At 41.5% G+C, this 21,334-nt stretch overlaps 1 protein-coding gene across 2 annotated transcripts in view; it reads left to right on the top strand.

Annotated features, from left to right (window-relative positions):
- The first annotated feature begins 9,354 nt into the window (after positions 1-9,354).
- Positions 9,355-21,334, top strand: part of LOC148038002 (uncharacterized) — a 59,943-nt gene continuing 47,963 nt past the window's right edge. The window contains exons 1-3 of one of the 2 annotated variants that reach the window (XR_015688827.1): positions 9,355-10,121; positions 10,416-11,643; positions 11,786-11,872. Coding sequence is in view for 1 of the 2 variants with exons in the window: in XM_087667849.1 (XP_087523975.1) it covers positions 9,900-10,121; positions 10,416-11,643 (1,450 nt within the window). In the remaining variant the exon portion in view is untranslated. The remainder of the gene's footprint in view (positions 10,122-10,415; positions 11,644-11,785; positions 11,873-21,334) is intronic. The other variant, XM_087667849.1, reaches the window with a different exon arrangement.

The following is a 21,334-nucleotide window of genomic DNA, read 5'->3' on the forward strand; positions in this document are numbered from 1 at the left end:
TTAAAGGCGAATCTGCCCTAGTGAGAGAGAAAAGAAAAAGAAAAGACAGTACAAATGTACATAGGTACAAGGGATGAGGAAAGGCGACATCTCATCCAATGCCCATCAACCTCCTAAGGAAGGCAAAGCGCTCAGTAGTGAGGCTCTTCGTGAGCAGATCTGCAGGATTCTCGTCAGTGGAGATCTTGACAAGGTCAACAGACCTATCCTCCACGACACCACGTATGAAGTGATACCTCACCTCAATGTGTTTCGTCTTTGCATGGAAGACTGGATTCTTAGCCAACTGAATGGCACTCATAGAATCCGAATGCAGTGTAGGTGTAGCATCAATCCCAAGGTCAGCAACTAGACGGCCTAACCATATGGCCTCCTTGCAAGCCTCAGTGGCTGCAATATACTCGGTCTCAGTGGTAGACAAAGCCGTACACTTCTGAACCCTGGACATCCAAGAGACAGCCCCTCCAGCATAGGTGAATACATAGCCAGAAGTGGACTTCCTACTATCTGCATGTCCTGCATAATCGGAGTCAGTGTACCCCACGACCCTTGTATCCTGGCTGCCATAGCAAATACACATATCTGCTGTGCCCTTCAGGTACCTCATGATACCCTTCACAGCATCTCAATGTCTGCTGCCAGGTGTAGCCATATAGCGTGCCACAACACCAACTGCATGCGCAATATCTGGACGAGTGGCTATCATGGCATACATCAAACTGCCCACGGCTGAAGCGTAAGGGATCTTGGCCATCTCGGCCCTCTGCTCATCTGTCTGCGGACAATCGGCCTGTGATACCTTCACATAAGAAGGTAATGGACAGCCAATAGGCTTTACATCCTGCATGCGGAAGCGCTCAAGGACTTTATGAATGTACTCCCGCCGTGAGAGATACAAAAGCCCCTGATGCCTATCGCGCTTAATGCGCATCCCAAGTATATGTGAGGCTTGTCCCAAATCCTTCATCTCAAAGCTCTTCTTCAGCTGAGATTTAAGAGCATCTAGCTCATCATGAGCTTTCCCTGCTATCAGCATATCATCAAGATAGAGTACCAAGATAAGCAAACTGCCATCACGGGCGTCCTTCGTGTAAAGACACGGATCCATAGCACTCCTGCTGTAGCCCTGTGACTGCATAAAGGCATCAAACTTATGATACCATTCCCTAGGTGCCTGCTTCAAGCCATACAAGCTCTTCTTCAACTTGCACACTAGGTGCTCCCTGCCAGGTTCTGCAAAGCCCTTAGGCTGATCCATATAGATCTCATCATGCAAGTCCCCATGTAGAAAAGCCGTCTTGACATCCATCTGATATAGATCTAAGTCAAGCTATGCAACCAAAGCCAAGACTAAGCGCAGGGTAGTCATCTTAACCATAGGAGAGAAGACTTCATCAAAGTCCAGTTGAAAGGTGAGAAGGATCGAAGCTTGCACGCGAGCTATGGCGGGAGAGCAAGAGCAAGAAAGAGAGAGACAAGAAATGGGAACTCCAACGGTCACAATGTGTGACCGGGCCTTCCTTTATTCAAACTGTCACTAAAAGAATAAAGAATAAAGTGACATGACGGGCGCCCGCTACCTGCAGTGTGCAGTGGCGGGTACTGTCAGTGTAGTAATACACGGGGCGGCACGGCAGAGGCGCCTTTACCCCCAACATCAATCTCCTTTTTAAAATTTGGTAAATATTCTCAAGAGATCATTGGGTTTCTTTTCATCTTTCACCTTAATTTATTTTTTCTTCCTTAACTACTTAAGTTTTTGATGACACGAGTGGCATGGTAAATTCCTTTGTCCTTCTAGCCTTGACAAAGACTTAAGGGGTCTCTAGATTGTTATCTATATGCACTTAAGACTTTGAGTTGGACTCTAAGATTCATTTCTTGATTTGTCTACTCCATGAGTGATATTTGCTTCTATCTTGTACAATATTGCATATCTAGCTAGTCAAGTCTTGCTTTTTTATAGTGAAGGACATCTAAAGACTCTAGCATTGTACGTTTGAGTTCATTTTGACTCTAACCTTTGACAAAAAATAATGCTACATTCTTTGGGCCTTGTTCAATCACAATCTACTCTTTGAGATGTCCTTCAAGGTGATAGTCTATTTTTTGTAATCCTTCATTTGAGGCTTCATCCTCTAATTTGTCATTAATTGCATTCGCTTCTACCTCTCATCTTAATAAGTAATGAGGTTACATACTCATTTCTACTTTGGTAAAAAATATAGTCCATTAAAAGCTATACGCTTCAAAATATACTTATTAATACAACCTTTTTGCAAGCGGGAGGCTACACAGTAGTAACACTTACATCATGGACACCACAAAAGAATACATGTGCATTAATGAGTTAAGGCTATGTCAAAAGCATGCATTATTAGTTATAGTAAATAATTCAAGGCTATCTCTACCTAACATTCTCACAAAGATAAGTAATGAGATTTGACCCATCATCTCATCAGTATTGTGTCTACTGATTGAGATGCACCATTAGACACATTTTCAAAGGCTTTAAAAAGTAAATTTCTATAAACATTTACAATGGCCAACAAAATGTTTCCCATGATTGAACTCCCACCTATTAGTTGAAAACACATGGACCCCATGCCAATGTGTAAAGTGCAAGCCGCTCCTTCTAATTACACAATACCTACCTTGAGTTGAGAAGACAATAAACCACCTCTATAAGACGATACAACGAAAGATACACTAGAGTTAGTTAAGAGTGTGATGGGGAAAGAGCAAATACCTTTACTGATTGAGGCCCAACAAAGGACTCATTAATAGGCCACATCGTAGGCAAGGTGGATTGAGTTGGGGCTAAAGGGTCACAAAGTTGGTGGTGCAGTAGCATGATGCAATGATTACATAGGGAGAAGTTTTCACACACACACAAACACACACACACACACACACACACTCTCTCTCTCTCTCTCTCTCTCTCTCTCTCTCTCTCTCTCTCTCTCTCTCTCTCTCTCTCTCTCTCTCTCTCTCTCTCTCTCTCTCTCTCTCTCTCTCCCCCTTGCCCCATGCAAAGCCATGTTGAGTCTCCTCTTTGTGTGTGTGTGTGTGTGTGTGTGTGTGTGTGTGTGTGTGTGTGGCATACTTGTCTGTATGTCAACCATTTTTATGTCTCAAGGAGTTTCACTATATGTTTACTATCAAGTGAGTTCAAGGTCTAATTTTAAAATAAAAAATCTATTATTTTAAACCCACATGATAGACTTACATATTTACGAGTGGCCCCTCTAAGATTGAAAAGAGTACATTGTTGAATCTAAACTTACATTTGATAGATGAGGCTATGATGGTGGGGCAAGCTCAAGTGTCAAAAGTGACCTAGAGATGGCCATCTTCTTGTCATTAGCATTAGAAAGAAATGGAGAGGCATGCCATACATGCACTAGGAAAGCTACCATGTTCTTATCCATGATGTGGAGGCTTGTGACTACAAGCAAAACAACTTGGTAGCTAAGAAGATTAATGATGGAAAAAACAATACTAGAAAGGGATAATGATTCTAAAGCTATGTACTATCAAATGAAAGTACAAAAGGGTTCTTTAGTCGATCAAGCTTGGAGAAATGCTTTACATCAGTGATGTTGATATTGACAAGGTTGCAGCAACGCTTGTTGCTATGGATGTCAAGATCCAAGAAAGGCCTCCAAAAGGAACATCTAAAATAAGCTTGCCTTTGTGATGCTTTTTATGCTCTAGTTGTAAGAGAGGTGGTGCATGCCCAAAGATTATATCACTAGCAACTTTGGAGCATCACCACTTTCAAGCTAAGCAAAGAGAGGTGGGCATCTTATAGGTTGTTTCTTACAACATTATGGGCCATTGCTTCATGTGAGTCAATTGTTGTAGTCATATGATATAATATTATGTCTTGTCATATGATCACATAAGCTACATGTGTTGTGACAATACATGTTGTTAAGCACCATTAGCAATGGCTTATAAGGTGACCATAATTATGAGTTATGGGTAAGAATACATAGAGCCAAATTCCCCTAACATTTAAGAGTTGACTATATAATATTGAAGCCTAAACAACTTGCTCATTACGGGTTGTAATTGCTTACAATCAATATTGGACTTGGGAATCATAATTGACATGTTAGTGCCCTAGTATAAGACTAGAAAGCCCTTTTAAAGAGACATAGGTCTCACATGTTAGGAAGTAGATGACCATCAAAGGATAACATGGAAAGGAATCATCAAAGAAGGGTGGCTTCGTAAGATAGCATGTATCTAAAAACAACATTAAATTTCCTTAATTCTATGCATTTTCATTGCCTTAATCCAACACAAGTTAAGGGATGACATTCATTGCATTATGCATTTATGCACATGTATTGAGTCTATGATGTTCTCAACATATTGGACATTTAATCAAAGTTTGTAGTAACATGAAGGGAGAATGTGATTTGTAGTTTTAAGAAAGGATTGATTTAAGGGACAAACAATGCAAATTGAGCAATTTTCATGAGTGCTATATAATCGTTTTGCATAAGATAAGTAATGATTTAACATGAACTTAACATGATGAAGATAAAAAAATTGTTTATTGTAGTGTGTTAGCTATAATAGCTATTCACCATTTAAAAAAAGTGTGGCATTTGTTGCACAAAAAGCTCATTTGGAGATAGATATAATGAGAGATGAGCGCATTTGGAGACCTAAAGTGTTGTATTTTGGTATGTACAGAATCTCTCTCACTCACACACTCTCCCCCCTCCACTTGCCCTTGCCACCCCCCCACACCGCACCCCCATTTATTTGAAATTGATCAAGTTATTACTGTATACTATGAAGTTCAATGTAAGAACATACTATTGAGAGCTACATGATGTAATATGATGTAAAACTCTAGTAGTGGGCATCTACAAGTTGTAACTTATGGTATTTAAATAGAAGTTGTCCAAACAAAGCTTTGGAACAGAAAAGTATATTTGCATTCAAGCATCATAAAGCACAAGTGCACACACACACACACACACACACACAACTCAACACTATTTGATATGCACATATCTAGCAGACTATAGATGTAGTTGGTATGTCTGAAGTGTTTGGGTCATGTGAGGCCACACTTACGCTCTAACCTTAAATGAATGACATTAATTGAAAGTAATATTACCAAAAACTATCAAATGGGTGTCCTTCTCGTAAATTTATGAAGGTGATTAAGCATTGGAAAGAGCAAGAAATATTAGAATACTAAGACACAAAGCTAAGAGTTTATCTCACAACTTCATAAATGTCATGACAAAAGAAGTGGACTACCAACAAGAATATTATTACCTTATGGTGTGTATTTAGAAACAAGCTTGTCATGTCAAGGCAATCATTGAAAAAAAATCTAGATTATATGAATGCCACCATAGTCATGTTACATTGATGATGGAGAACATATAAATTGAGGAACTTGATGCATGATCATTTATGCTTGAATATCAAAGAGAGAGACACTAACTTTTTTCACATGGTTAGGGGTTCAAATCCTATAAAGTTGTAAGGAAGGATCTACGAGTAACTTGACACTACAATTAGTAAATAAAAGGTAGCATTAGTGCTACTTAGTTTAATAGGTGATTTTACTAAAGTAACATAAAACAACCTTCTTTAAGAATGCATGAACTACGTAACCCTAAAGATGCTATAGGACATTACATATAAGAACAATCTCATCCCTCTCCTCCATTTCTTCTCCCTCAAAAGAAGCACTAAAAACATCATTTTAGGTACACAAATCTATAAAAAATATGCACATATATTTTGCTAGAGGAATTGAAAAGCATGTTAGAATTTCCAACACACATATGGTTAAATTGTACATTCTTAGTTCATCTATACTAAAGCTACAATCATCACCAAGTCAAGAAACGTTGGGCACTTGATAACCAAAAACCGAGGTTCATTATGGTCAACATCAAGAAAAGTGTAATCATTGCAAATTTATTTACATATGTATAAATATTAGGCTAAATAGGAACTTCTTGTACCATGTTATGTAAGACCAAATATGCCCACTCACACACATATGTACACAAGCATGCTAGCACATGTATGTATACCCACCCGTGTATGCACACATAAATACATGTGCATTTATATTTTTATAAAAGCTCAAGATCTAAGGACATGCTTATGCAATGCATGTTGGGAGGGGTGGGAGAGAAGTTGAGAATGAATGAACAAAATAAATTGGGATGGTGAGGGTCACAATTTCAAAATTGTCACCTAATGTTGTCAAAATCTTGATTGTAAACTCCTGTGAAGTGTTTTTTCTCAAGCTCCTTTACATGCTTCAACTTGGTCTTTTATTTTGGGATTCACATGGACGTCGATTGTTCTAGTAGAAAAATAACTTTGCTACAAGGCCATGCAAGGAATAAAAACATAATTGATGTCCCTCTTCAAAAATGACATGGTAAAAAATCAATTGAGCTTGATTGTGATTCTTTCTCCTTAAAACTATTGACAATTGCTTTTGCTACCATTATCATCAAGAAGGGTTACTCACGGTCGTACAAAATTATATAGACATGTTGGCTATATATTTATTCACTTTACCAAGAAGAGCCCAATAATGATTATGAAGATCGATGTCACAACATAGAGCTACAAAAATGTCACATTTGTTCACAAAAAAGAAAAAGTTATGCCTTGGCACATTGGGTCGTTGAGCAACATTATGATAGGCATTCTAGATAATGAGACACACAAGTTTAGAAAAACGGCATAGAAAATGCGTGTTTACTTAGAGGCAAATTTTTATTTATAAAATATTTCATATTGCTAGTTGTGTGGATAAAATAGCATCACACTTCACACATAGTACAAAGCCATACCTAAGTTGGACACAAGATGCTTGCTAGTGACTTAGGCAAATTCTTACTACCTTGGAGGTGAATGCTTGTGAATGATTCATGTGAATTATTACCTTCACATCAAGGTGAGTGCATAGCTTTGTGTGAGTTAAGGATGTTGTTTTCCTTCTCATTCCTCACCAAAAGTACAAATATTCATCATGACATGACATATTATTACCGTGCAACCAAAACGTAAGAGTCCCTAGTCCACCTACATTGGACCTTAATGTCTATGCCGTTGGGGCAACCATAGCAACCAACCAATGAGTATTTTGAAGAAAATCCACAAGTATTAATAATTAAAAAGCAAGGATGGGTGCCAAAATTCATTGTATTAGAATAGTTGATACTATTAATATCATGATGTACATCATATAGGCTAAACAATTGAGTAGCTAAAATAAGAACGAAGAATAGCCATACATTCTTCGATGTCCATGACTTGTTGATGGTGGGATAGTGACATATAGAGCTAGTTTGTCCTTTATTTTAAGGGTGAACATTCTCAAGTAGTTCAATTTAACTCAATGAATTATCATTGATCTTCCACATTCCTTAGGAAAAACCTTTCATTCAAAGATCACTTAAGGCACATCCATGTGCGATATGCTAATGATTATAATGAAAACAATGTCAGTGTAAATCTAGCTTTTAAAGTCTAACCCTAACAACAAATTAACTATGTGGGGCAACTTAGTGTTGTTTGGTCAGCTATAGTTATGTCCCATGTGATTTGATTTCCCCCACTTGTTTACACTCTAATTTGCTTTAGAACTCACATTCTACAATTCGACTTCAACCTTTGCTATTTATTTATCAAATAAGGGATCTATATTGCTATTTTACATGTGTTTTTTCTACAAATTTTCATTGAGACCAAAGATTGGGGAAACCATTTGTCATGAGTCAATAGAAAAGAAGATAGAGTTACCCTTTTTTGGTAAAAAATGTAGGCTTGGCTAGTTTTAAGGCTCTATTAAAGGACATTCTTACTATGATTTGCATTCTTTCGTAGACTAAAATCAAGAGAAGGTAGACAAGATGAGCCATCTTTAATGTGTTTCTCACAATGCCAGGTAAGAGGTCATGTTGTTTTTCCTCTCGATCAAATAACACAATAAAAAATAGTAAGTTGAAAGAGATTGTGCATGTGACACAACAGCATAACCAACTTATGTTTGCATGGTCTTGCAAAGGAATAACCATGTCTCCTTTTTGAGACATGTTTGTCCTTGGATTGGGCTGCCTTAATGACCAACAATGTAGTTGATTGATCATTCTCATTTCCTACCTAGTTTGATGATGGATCATGATTTGTAGTCTCTTTCTAAGATCATTGAATTTTTTTGCACAATGGTTTTTTGCAACGCATTACAAATGTGGATGCTTGAGGTTTCATAGAACAAGTAGGTGTATACACCACCATTACTACAACACCCAATTTTCACACCATCGAGCTAGAACATTCATAGATTCAAAGGTGAGAGAGGCTGAGAGTAACCATTTCAACAAATGAAGCAACCGTTTCAACAAATATAGCATTGTGTTACTTATCGTGTGTTGTAATATTAATGTTCCTCATGAATGAGAGTTTTAAGGCTCCATCACCTAATATGCCAAAGGTCGAAAACCTAACACTAGAACATTGGTAAGTCAATTCTCTACCTTTGCTTCTTAAATGTGAGTTGTTGTCTTTAAAAGTATGAGCATGGCATGGGTGCTCTACAAACACAGTCATCTTCATCCTCAAAGTGAAAAACATCACTACCCCCATCAATATATGATTGTGTGTGAATGAGCATATTTGTGTGGGCATATGAAGCAACTTGGTGAATGTTTAGAGCGTAGGACTTATAAGAGAGCGAGAAAGTGATGCCCCCCTAACAACATTGCTTTATCCTCCCACATTTTGGGTCACCGATTTTCAAGTATTCATCAAGATTACATATCTTTATGGTCCTAGAGGGATTTTTGAATTAGATTTGTAAGGTTGCCATGCTTATAAATAAAAAGTCCATGAATTGTAAGCATTAAACAATTTCAAAAATTTTAAGTCTTTGCAAGATTATTATAGCTCATGTATACATTAGGCGTCACCTGTTTATGAACATTGTGTAGGAGAAGAGAACGACGTTTATATCTACAAATTTCTTTACATTAAACCTCAATTTCTTGTGAACCCTATGTGGTGACAAGAGATCGAGGTTTATCACTTGCCTATATTCTATATGGTATATGGTATATAAATAGGCCAAGATTTGAGATGCAACGAAGTGCTAGCCCATCAATAACGATGGCTAGCGAGTGATATGCGTATAAAGATGTTGGACGTATTAGAATTTGAGAGAGAGGGGGGAAGGGGGGGGGGGAGGAAAAGTGTATTTCGATTAGATTTAATTAAACGGATGTATATCCACTAGGAAGGCAGTTAATCGAAGACGACACACCAAATGGCAGGATGGAAGGAAGGTAGCAAACATCTCATATACGAGAGAGAGAGAGAGAGATGAGGAGACAACTCCTCTGTCTCTCTCTCCACCTTTCGCCTTTTGCTTTAAGGCCCTTCTGGTGCACTCATCCGATCACACACACACACACACACACACACACACACACACACACATTGACAGCATTGCACTCCCCCCCCTTCCTTTTCTTCTTCTTCCTTGACCCAATTACTTTTTTGCCTCACCCAATCACTCAATTGGGCAGATCATCCCCCCCCCCTCTCCCTCTCCCTCTCCCTCTCCCCTTCTCTCTCTCTCTCTCTCTCTCTCTCTCTCTCTCTCTCCCCCCAATCTCACACATTGTCTCAGACCAAATCCATCAGATCAGAGCTCACCTTCGCTGCTCGATCTGCTTTATGGACTCCGATCTGGAGCTCTTCCCTTCTTCTAAAGATATCCTCTGAAGTGAAAAGATCCATCCATCCACCCCACCCCACCCAGTCACCCACCACCTCTGTGTGCCTGGATTCAATCCCCACTCCATTGTTTCTTTGCATCAGAGTGCGTGCGTGTGATGGACTCTGATGTGGGGAAGCTCTTCATTGGTGGCATTTCTTGGGAAACTACAGAGGAGAAGCTTAAAAGCTACTTCCGAGCATATGGTGAAGTGGTGGAGGCAGTCATCATGAAGGACAGGGCGACCGGGCGAGCTCGAGGCTTCGGATTTGTTGTCTTTGCTGACCCATCTGTTGCAGACAGAGTGGTGCAAGAGAAGCATACCATCGATGGACGAACGGTATGCAAGCTTTTCTCCTTGATTGCCTTCTTGATTGCTAATTGGTCTAAGGATATGCATCGATCTTTTCATTGTGGATCTGCCTTGGATTTGGGTGTCCAGCAAACTCTTCTGTTCTCAAGTTGCATAAATGGTTAGCTCACCTATCATGAAATGGATGCATCTTTATTATCCAATGCGCATTGCCAAGAGATCTTGCCCTATATCTGGCTGTCAAGTCACGTCGAAGACCATCTGTATGATGCCACTACATCCACCATCTGAAAGGTTTCCTGCTGTTTTGATCGGATTTAGGTGGAGGCCAAAAAGGCTGTACCAAGGGAGGAACAACAGAATGCACTTAGGAGCAACAATGGCAGTCTCATGCCAGCTAATCAAGCTAGGACAAAGAAGATTTTTGTGGGTGGTTTAGCGGCCAGTGTCACAGAGAATGACTTCAGAAAGTATTTCGAGCAGTTTGGTACCATTACTGATGTAGTTGTTATGTATGATCATAGCACCCAAAGGCCACGCGGCTTTGGCTTTATCACATATACTTCTGAGGATGCCGTGGATAAAGTGCTTCAAAAAGCATTTCATGAATTGAAGGACAAACTGGTGGAGGTGAAACGTGCAATTCCAAAGGAGTTGTCATCTGGGGCCACTCGGAACAATGGGGCAGGATTAAGCCCAGGACTTAGCAGAGGACCTTATGCAGGAGCGTATGGGCAAGGTTTCAACAGTCCCATAGCTCCTTATGGAGCTCGGATGGATGGCAGATACAGCGTCTCACCGAGTGGTGGTTACTCACCTTATGGAGCTGCAGGTTATGCAGGAAGCGGGAACTTCAATGTTAATATAAATCCAGGTTACAATGCCAGTGCCTATGGAGGATCTGGAAGCTTTGGTGGAGGTGGCTATGGAGGTGCACCCAATGCTGGTGGTCTCTATGGAGGAAACCGAGGAGGCTATGGTGGTAATATTGCAGCCAGTGGTGCGTATGGCGGTGGCACACCTGGAAGAAATGTATGGAGCACCAGAACTGTTGGCTATGGTGGGGCAGGAAGCTCACCATACACTGGTAGTGGTGGCTCTAATCTGAGTGGCTATGGTGGATTTGGAACCTGGAGCTCTAGTCAAAGTCCTGGCAGTGCTACTGGATATGGTAGTAGCAGCCTTGGTTATGGTAGCAGTGATGGTGGCTATGGCTCAAGCAGTGCTGGATATGCAGGGCGAGGAGGCAGCTACGGGAGCTCATTAGGCAGTGGGTATGGAAGCTCATTGGCTGGATATGGCTCTGCATTAGGTTCAGGTTCTGCTTCAGGTTCTGCTTCTGGGACTGGTGCATACAATGGGGGATATGGAGACATCTTATACAACAGTTCCAACTATGGGGAGACCGCAAGGAAGTCACCTGGATTTGATGGTTTCAACTCATCTGGTATTGGATCAGGCGTCCTTGGATATAATCTTAATAGTAATAGCAGTGAAGCTGCTGGAGGATACAGTGGTGGATATTCATCTGGAAGGCAATCTCATCGAGGTAGGTCTTGTCTGAGTGTTACAATGGCATGCGGAAAGTTATGAAGTTTGATGCAGTGATTTAGATTGGCCCAGCATATTCCAATGTTCTTGCTGCTGTTACATCTGTCTACCTTTGATGTGAGTACTGTTTATACATGTAGACCTAAAGATGGATGCCTCCCCAGCAAATTGATCTGCAGCATTCTCGTACATCTTGTTGCTCCCTAGCAAGCTAATAATGATACTTGGTAAAGTGATTGATGGCTTTCCCAGTTCCATGCCTGTTGAACTTTGGACAAAACACTAAGGAAAAAATGCACTTTTTTGACTGTGTTTTACTTGTCCTTCGTTCTACCAGCACCATGCATCAGTTGCTATGCCAGAACAAAGCTTATGAGACCTATTGAGATGTTAAGGGTCTTCAGTCACTTGCCCTTCATTCTACAAACACTAAATCAGTTGCTATGGGGCATGCCGAAACATGTATACAAGACTTTTCAGACTTGATGGGCTTTTTAGAGGCTTCAATCAGCACCTCTTAATGTGTCTCTCTTGTACTTTGACTGCAGAGTTGTGTGGTCAGCCCATTGGCAGCATTTAGCTTTCTAGGTAGAAACAATGGTGTTATGTTTGTTTAAACACCAATGAAGCCATCATGCTCATCTTCTCTACTGAGTTGTTTGTAAACTCCCATCGTTCTCATGCAGAACTAAAGAGACATCATTAACAAATGACCAATGACGCTAACCAGTTTGTATATGAAACACCAGTGTTGATGGGGACAGACCCCACCCCCCCAAAGATATTGGGGCTGTGCATTGTGAACTTAGCTTGAAAGCTATTAAAACAAACCTGTTCCAAGTTCCAGATCCATGCGCTAGATGCTGGATGTCTCTGTTACATTCCTGATACAATCTGGAGCTGGTGTAAAGATTATTGAGCCTTTTTGATTCAGTTCTTATGCCCCCTGGGCAATTGCAGTCCAAGTCAGTTGCAATTTGCCCTGGGCTGCAGAAGACACCAGCACAAGCAGACCTGATGTTCTTTGGCTTGGGACAAATGCCTCTGTGGGTATTTTGAGAGATCTGCAATCAAACTTTTCTGTTCTCATTTTTACTTCCAACTGTTCAAAAGCCAGTGAATTTTCCTTTTTCTCCCAGAGGTGAAAAGCAAACTTAGCCCCCACTTCAACTAAGAGTTAAGTCCTAATTAAAATCACAACTGCTTTGAGCTGACCCTGTGCTACATGGAGAATATGGAGCTCAGGTGGGCACATACTTCCCTAGGGCTGATGTTACACTTGCCAAGGTCTTCGTATGAACAGTGGTTTCCCTAGCTCAGATACTCAATGACTAAAACTTTATATCATAAAATAAATACTGGTAACATATTAATCAGCCAAGACCATCTCCCTCCCCCCTGATTGTCCCATGTTTAGGATAGAGCAGGAGTCCAACAATTACAGGGGCTTAATATCAAGCTGTGCTAAATTAAGTCACGATTCAAACCAGCAGTCAATCTGAAGCCATCCAACAATAACAGGGGCTTAATATCAAACCGTTCTCAATTCTTCTAGGGTGTCATCAAGTAACTCAAAAATGTCTTGACCCTTTGTGCAGCTGAAAAGGTCCAGGTATATTGGGTGCAAAAGGGAGGTGACGATCTAAACCTCCCTTGCCTATGGGTGTATGCATAGATTGGCACTCCCATGGCGTCTTCTCCCTTGGTTGACTTCATTCTCTTGGACTAGCATGGAGGTTTTCCCCCTTAGAGACTGAGTCACAGCCTTCTTTGGAGCTCCATGAAGGTCATTTGTTTCATAGGTTTCTGGTTGAGACATGTACTTCAATCGTCTTCATCAGATGCTTCTCCTCCTCCCTGCAACACTGATATGATGGGGTGAGAAGGTGGTGTTTACTTTTTCCACCTTTGATGGTGAAAAGGGGTTGTTTCTTCTCTTGGTACTTACAGGGACTTGGTCTTTGTATGTATTTCTATTTTCATCATCTCCTTGTATTATCATTGCATTAGGATGATCATCATTATATAAGGCACCTGAGCATTTGAATATTTCCCTTGTGAGGGCACTACTCACGTGATTCTTGCTACATTTGTGCTTCCCATTTTGCATTACTCCTTGAATTGCACCATATGTTGTGAAACAGGGAGTTTGGAATGGATTAAAACCTATGAAAGTAGGTGTCCCTCCAGATAAAAACCCTTCCATTGTATGCAAGCATTTCTTCCTCTTTCCTCTTCATAGAGTGATTGACCTGGAATCTTGGATTCACATGTGGAACAATAACTATTCACAACACTAATAGCTTTACTTTGTCTATACCTCATCAGATCTTTGCATTGGCACCTGTATTACATGATTGTCCTTACAGAGATCCTACCACCATTTTTGCCCCCCCAAAAAAAAAACATAAGACCTATTCACTTGGGTGATCCAAAAGAAGATATCTATTGCCTCTGTGAACCTGGCAGACCCTTAGGCAATCTAAAAGTGACACCCTTAGAAGGACATATATGGGTATCCCACTTCTTTCCTCCTCCTCATCATTCATCACCCAACTAGCTACCCTCTTCATCAACCCTCCATCAGAAATTCAGTGCCAGCCCTTCTGCCCTCTCAAAACAGCCATCACCATCATTCAGCCCTTCTGTACTTGCTACCTGCCCTCTTTAGCTGCCATTGCCAGCCTGTCACATCATCATCCTTGCTTCTGCTGGTGGAATTACTGCTATTCAGACTGTAGCCTGTCATTGCCAACATGTTCGGGGGTGATTGTGCTGTGTAGAGGCTCTAGAAGGCTGTATTTTCTTTCTAGATTATAAGTGCTGCTGACTACTCCGACTGCTCCGAGAGGCTGCCACATCATCAACACTGCTGTATTCTGCTGTCATTGCATCTCTAGGTGGTATAGCAACACTGTTTCAATGAAAGTCCCATAGGTGGACAGCTATTGTGTTTGGATTCGTCTCGGGTTACGACACACTCCCTGAGCTGTTCTCTGCATCTTTGACACTTGTCTCAGCTTACCTTTGCCTCGGTCCTGTAGACAAAGAGGCTAGAGGCCCCATTGTAACAATCTCATTCCTATACATCCTCTTCTTCATTGACCATTCATCAGGGAGGTTTGATGCCTCATGTAACCATCTCATTTCTATACTCTTTCTTCTTCATTGAGCATTCATGTGATTGTGCTTATTATGTGTCATACATCCTGCATTTCTGTCTGTTTGGCCTAGCATTCCCTTAAAACACCAACAGCCATAGTGCCATTGCACTTGGTGGCAACTCGATCTTTTCCAACAAGATGAAACACATGGGGGTTGTTTGTAAATAAATACTTGCCTACACATAACAAACACAATCGCTCGACAAAGCACTGATTGATAAAGAAAATTGTTAGGGTTAGGGTAAGTCATGAACACTGAAGAAGAAAGTGCTCAATGCAGCAAACACACTATGCAAATTGAATATTGACCCTTGAAATCTCGTGCCTCTAGGACCGAGGCAGAGAGTATGAGTTGGAGAGTGTGTTGTAGTCTGACGGATCCCAAAACGCAGTAGGCAGCCTCTAAAGGTGTCTAGTAGGAAACACATCTGTGTGAAGGTGGATCAATGTTAGACAAGCAGAGGAAGGCAGGAAATATGCAAATGTAGCCTGTAGTGATTATGTGGCAGGCTGGTGATGGCTGCAGACTACAAAACATAGGCAGCAATGATACATGGCAGGCTTGGAATAGCAAAATGCTGACAGGCTGATGACATCAGCAGTTGGTGGTAGCTGTGCAGGTCCAAATGCAGGTAGGAATAGCAAGATCAATAGTAAATGCAATAGTCTAGGTGATGGTAGCAGGCTAGAAATGGTCGCCAGTAGGTGGAAGAGGTTGGGCAGGAGGTACTTGATGATGGACAACAATGAATAGCAACTCAAATTGAGATATCCTCTACGAACAGGGCGTGGACAGCAGAGAGATGCACCAACAATGTGCAAAACAAGATTGGCTGTGTGGTGGGCAACTTGTCTATTCATAGATGGGTGGGTCCCTCCAAATTAAGGTTTGGCTTATGGGACACAAACACTCTCTAGAAATACATTTCTTTTTTAGTGAAAGTTTGATAATTTGAGTTTTGGGGTTATAATTAAAAACTAATCAGTTTATAATGCATTTTAAGGTCAACATCCCCTCTCAAACAGGAGCCAGGAAGGGGCTGTCAAGATAGCTCAAGCCCAGTTTTTTCTTTACCCCAAGGTGTTCCACCCCAAAATAGCCAAGGCATTGGGCAAAGGATGCTTGTCGCCTACCTAGTTGCCTATCAAGACTACAGAGGCGATGATTATCTTACCAAGGGAGCCCAAATGATCATCCTAGAGAGGCCAAGGCATCGGACAAAGAGTACTCTTCGGCTCCCTAGTGGCCTACCATGACATGCAAAGGCGGATGGAATCACATTGAACTTTTGTTTTTATTTTTTTTTGTTTTCGGAGTGTTTGATTAATGGTTTTTGTCCTATCAAGTTATTTGTGTACCAAGGGGAGAATGAAAGGGATAGTTAGATCCAATACATCACAAAATAAACAAACTATCTTGACCACTAGCGGGTGTCAATGATGAAGAAAAGGTATGGGGAGTATGTGGTAAAGAAAGCAAGAAACTGCCCTAGGAGATTGCCATGGGAGTGGCTGCTGCAAATATGATGGATCTAGAGCCATCCACTCTTTGACTGAAAAGGGATAAATGCATATAAATGCATGTTTACAAGAACATAATATCAATGTATGGGGTAATGTAAAAGGCAATACGAGACATTATACTTATGCAAAATGCTATGCAATGGTGCCACTTGGAAAGTGTTCTCGGAGGGAAAATGTTTACTTGCCCAAGCGTTGTTTTACAATCATAATAATCTTTATGATGTAGATGATAATACAATATGCAAAAATAATGTCTATGAAGCAAAATGTAATCAAAATCCTATTACCACTAAGAGAATAAGACCGCCCCTCGCTAAAGTGTAAGAGAAAACTAGAGGGAGCCCCTCCTCACCTTCAATCTCAAGTAGAAGAGGGGGGAGTCCCCATACTGATCCGCAATAGAAGGTACTGTAGAATTGGTTTGTTGACCAGCTCAATTAGGTTATCTACAAAGTCTTTTGATGATGACACAAACTCTATGCAGATGGTACTTAGCTCAATCTACTCTTTGGTGAAGTGGTACTCATGTCAACTTGCCTCATTCGTAGATTGATGATGGGTTTACCAGCTAGTGCAATAGTACTCTAATTATCATAGGAGATGATTGTTAGAGTGGCACAGAGAGGAGATGAAGTGTGACTAGGAAGCTCCTCAGCTACATAGTCTTTGTGGTGCCATGGAACACTCTCACATATATACCAACTATGACATCTAATCTATGTACGCGTAGAGTACTACCCTCCATGCTAGTGATGCACAAGTTCGTGTAGATGGAAGTGAGAGTACTCACTAATTCTTCCGTTTCAAGCCACTGGCTCTCATCCAAGATACCATGCCGAAATGTGCATGTCTTTGGAGACTCTTTTTCACTCTATGTGAGCCACTTTTGATATGCAATGGTCCTTATCAAATTTGGATGGACATGTATAAGCCTCTCCAATGCAATGAACACGTAAGTAAGTCTTGGAGCAAAAGGCTTGAATAGCTCGTGTGTTGCTGGTGTGAAATATGTTGGTGATTATTGACTTATCTCACCATACTTCTTGTTGTCTTGAAGATATTATCCACCCAAGATTTTTAACCAACATCTTCAATAAGTAAGTCAAGGCAATGTGAAGCATATGGAGTCTATGTGATGGTAAGAAACTCATCATCAAGCGTATGTCTTCTGGCTACACAACTGCTACCATTATTTATTATCACCTACAACACATTTTGGACCCCAATGTCCATGATGACGCCTCATATGTGCCTTCAAATAAAAGCTTCTATAATGGTAAGACTTGCAACAGAGGCATCGGTGACCTAAGTATAAGTTGGTTCATTTTGGGGACATTATGCCAGACATGTTTCTTGGGCTAGTAGTGGACAAACAAAAGAGGGATTCCTTGCATGGTGGATCCTATAAGAGTGTGCAATGGAAGAAGAACATGAACATAGAGAGAAGGGAAGAGAAAGATTGCAATGAAAGAATAAAGTGTGCATCTTGTTGAATACAATGTGGACCGATCAGTTCTTGCATGTGGCCCGAAGTGTTAATGAGGGTGTTGGACCGGGCTAGTGATGGAAGGAAGCACGAGATGATGGAGGAGAGCCACTAGATATCAAAATGTATTGCAATCTACAAAAGAATGAATGAGTAGCCATTGGAAGATCGGTTATAGATAGCTGAAGAAGGAAGAAACTGGCTGACTGCTATCTGGAGAGGCCTAAAATGCTGGCCGACTGCATCATCAGGTGAAAAGTCATCAAGAAATGCTAATTGTCAATACCCCATTTGGCCTGTGTGAACACAGCCTCCAGCCACTAAAAATGAAATGCACCGAGCTGGAAACTAACCTGAGCCAGTGTGAACACACTAAAGTACTCACTTAGAGTGTAATGCACAGAAATCACACTCTAGAATCAGCAGAAAACAGTTAGAACTTCAATGTCTCTGTCAAACTTTGATGGAGCTCACAATTAGGAGATGATAAACTGAAATAAAATAGGCTTATCCCCTTTGAGATTGATGTGATGAAACATGGAAGCTTAGAGACAAAAGTTTTGTGAAGAGATCCACCACATTGTCCTTTGTGGGATAGTGGACCACCGCTAACTTGGAATCCATGATTCCCTCTCGAACAAAATGATACTACACCTTTGTGTGCTGCATTCAAGCATGAAACACAAGATTCTTAGCCAAAGCTAGGGCACTTTGCTTATCCATGCGCAATTGAGTGGGTCTAATCTATGGAAAGCTGATTTCCGCAACAACTAGCAGAGCCAAACTACCTTCTATGCTATAAAACAAAGGGCACAATACTTTGTCTCCATAGAAGATGCTGCTACAGTAGGTTGCTTCTTATCACTCCATGAGATGGCTCCCAATCTAAGGGAGCAAGCGAAACCTGTAGTGGAGCATTGAGAGTTGATATCTCTAGTCCAATTAAAGATAATCCAGCCAGTGAGAGTGGCTCTCTCTCCATACATGATTCCGTAGGATCATAGTTAGTGTTGAGAAACCTATTTCATTTTTGTTCCTTAATTCCTTTTGGTTTCACACTTACAGCCCCAAAAAGGGTTGGGTGCTCACATTTTGGGGCGCCACATGAGATTGCCTAGTTGCTATAAATAGGCCACAGACTCTTACACATTATCACACACATCCATTAGATCACTCTCTTCATCTATTATTATTCTCTTCACTCCTTAGCCTCTCCATTGCTATTCACAACCCGACTTGGAGGAAATTACAGTTCGCGGAGGGTCTTCCTTGCTGTCTACTACAAAGCAACTCGTCTCTTCATTTGTAGGCTGTGTTTTGGAGCACATCAGGTTGCCTAGCTGTCCACATCCTTCAAGTTGGTTGGCGACAGATTCCCCTCCTACTTGTGACCACATTTTGTCCAAATTTGACTTGCGTTTTTGTAGCTGGTTCCTTCTTTAGTGACACACGGCTTCTGGCTAAGGGCTGACATGTGTTTCGCTGCAGGTCATTGAGCGTTTGATGACAAAGGAAATGCCATCAACGATGCTAAAGAAGGTATCTAGAGCTGCAAGGTAATAGAAGCTAGATAGCTCCCAAAGGTGGTTGCTTGAACCTGAGTAGAAGAGGGATGGGAGGGAGAGGTATCACACATAAAATCCTTGATGCTCGCATCAGAGTCTGTATTTTTGGAGCCATTCAAGGGAGGAGGGGAAAAGGTAGCTTCTATGGAGCCATGGGTGGGCAACAACCTTTGTCTCTTGGTGGAGAGAATGGAGTGGAAGGAGTCAAACAACCACGGTCTCTTGAAGTAGACTACCCATTAGCTGTTGTCTCTTGGTGGAGTGGATTGCAAAAGCTTTGGCCTTGGAAGCCACTGGACCCGAAAATGACTGGGGAAACCCTGCATAGTGTATTGTGGTGGTCTCCAAGAGGGCTTATCACCTCGTGGGGTCTTAGAGTCTCTTTTTTGCTCACAAGGGCTTAGTGCACATCGCGTGTGTCTTATTGCCTTGAGCATAAAAATTTGATAGCCAATGCAAAATGATCTCTATGGCCCAGAATGGTGATGTGGCACAAGGTGTACTAAGGGTAAGATGCATATACTTCAATGGGGTAGGGAGCAAAGGTTGATGACGACAATCTTTAGTGGTATGACCATTCTTGCAACAAGAGGAGCACCTAGTGGTTTGTCCTTTTGCCTTGGAAAAAGCCATAGCACCAATGTGTCAAACATAGAAACGGAGGGTGGGACGGAGAAGATAATGGTGTCCTCCCACTGGTGCAATGGAAATAGGAGAAAATCTAAGAGTGTTGTCGATCTTGCAAGCTTTGCCTTCATTGATGAAGAGGGTCCTTAGCTCTCTAAGCATCTCCACATACTAATACAATAGAGCAAAGCTTTGAGATGATTGCATGAATTGGCTGATGGGGTGGCAGCACATGTAGGGAATTTGCATAGTGAAGGGTGAAGTGCAATCCTCCAGACAATAGAGTGTAGAAATACATGCTGAATGGTGAAGGGCAGTTGTAGAGGGAGCATAACATAGTCCTTAGGTGCCATCAGAGTGGAGGAAGAAGAAAATCAACAACCTCCGGCTTTGGATGGTGTAGGATAGTAGGGTGGCGTGCAGTAAGCTGAAATGCAGCTGCTGCAGGTGGAGGTCGTGATCCATGAGTTTTTAGATTCCCCCCCCCTCTCTCTCTCTCTCAAAGGGGGGTTCAAAGGGGGATCATCTTGGTTGAACTTCAAAAGGGGATCCCATTTCTCTAGCTTTAGAGGAGATCCCTACTAATTGTGCTGTCCTTCACATACTCTATCCAAAACCCTTTACCTTCTTGGGGTGGTTGACATTGCCTTGTCATCTCACCTATTGATTCCCTAGATCTATAGGTTCTACCTAGTTTTGGGCCTTCGATGTTTTGGCCATGACTTGATGGCTGTGGGCCTTAGCATTCCTACCAACATAGAGACATGGAGCTTGTGGCTTCTCTCCCGAGGTTGAGTTTTGGGGCCTCTTATAAGAGCTCACCCTATTGCTCATCACTACAAGTCTTCTTTCAAGTGGAACACTTGGATTACAGGGTGGACCTTCTTTCTCTCTCTCTCACCTCATGGCTTTTTTTTGGGCTTGAGAGGGGTGTTGAGAAACCTATTCATTAAGTTCATTTCTTTTCCTTAATTCCTTTTGGTTTCACACTTTCAACCGTAAAGAGGGTTGGTCGCTCACATTCTAGGGTGCCACAAGACTGCCTAGTGCCTATAAGTAGGGCACACACATGGCTTCTAGCTGTGGGCTGACCTATGTTTTGCTGCAGGCCATCATCCTGCAGCTGTGTTTCAGCCTGTTGCAGGATGCCCTGCTGTCCCACACAATCTAGAGCTGGTGGTTGCTGATTTTCTTCTTCCTCCACTTCGACGGCATGCTCCCTCCATAGCTGTCCTTCACCATTCAGCATTTACTTCTATACTTTGCTGCCTAGAAGATTGTGTTTCACTCCCTTCACTATGTAGATTCCCTATAGGTGCTGTC

Source organism: Lygodium microphyllum, chromosome 3 (assembly GCF_053477565.2).
Source record: "Lygodium microphyllum isolate KBCC chromosome 3, Lygodium_microphyllum_v1.1.10, whole genome shotgun sequence".
NCBI lineage: Eukaryota > Viridiplantae > Streptophyta > Polypodiopsida > Schizaeales > Lygodiaceae > Lygodium > Lygodium microphyllum.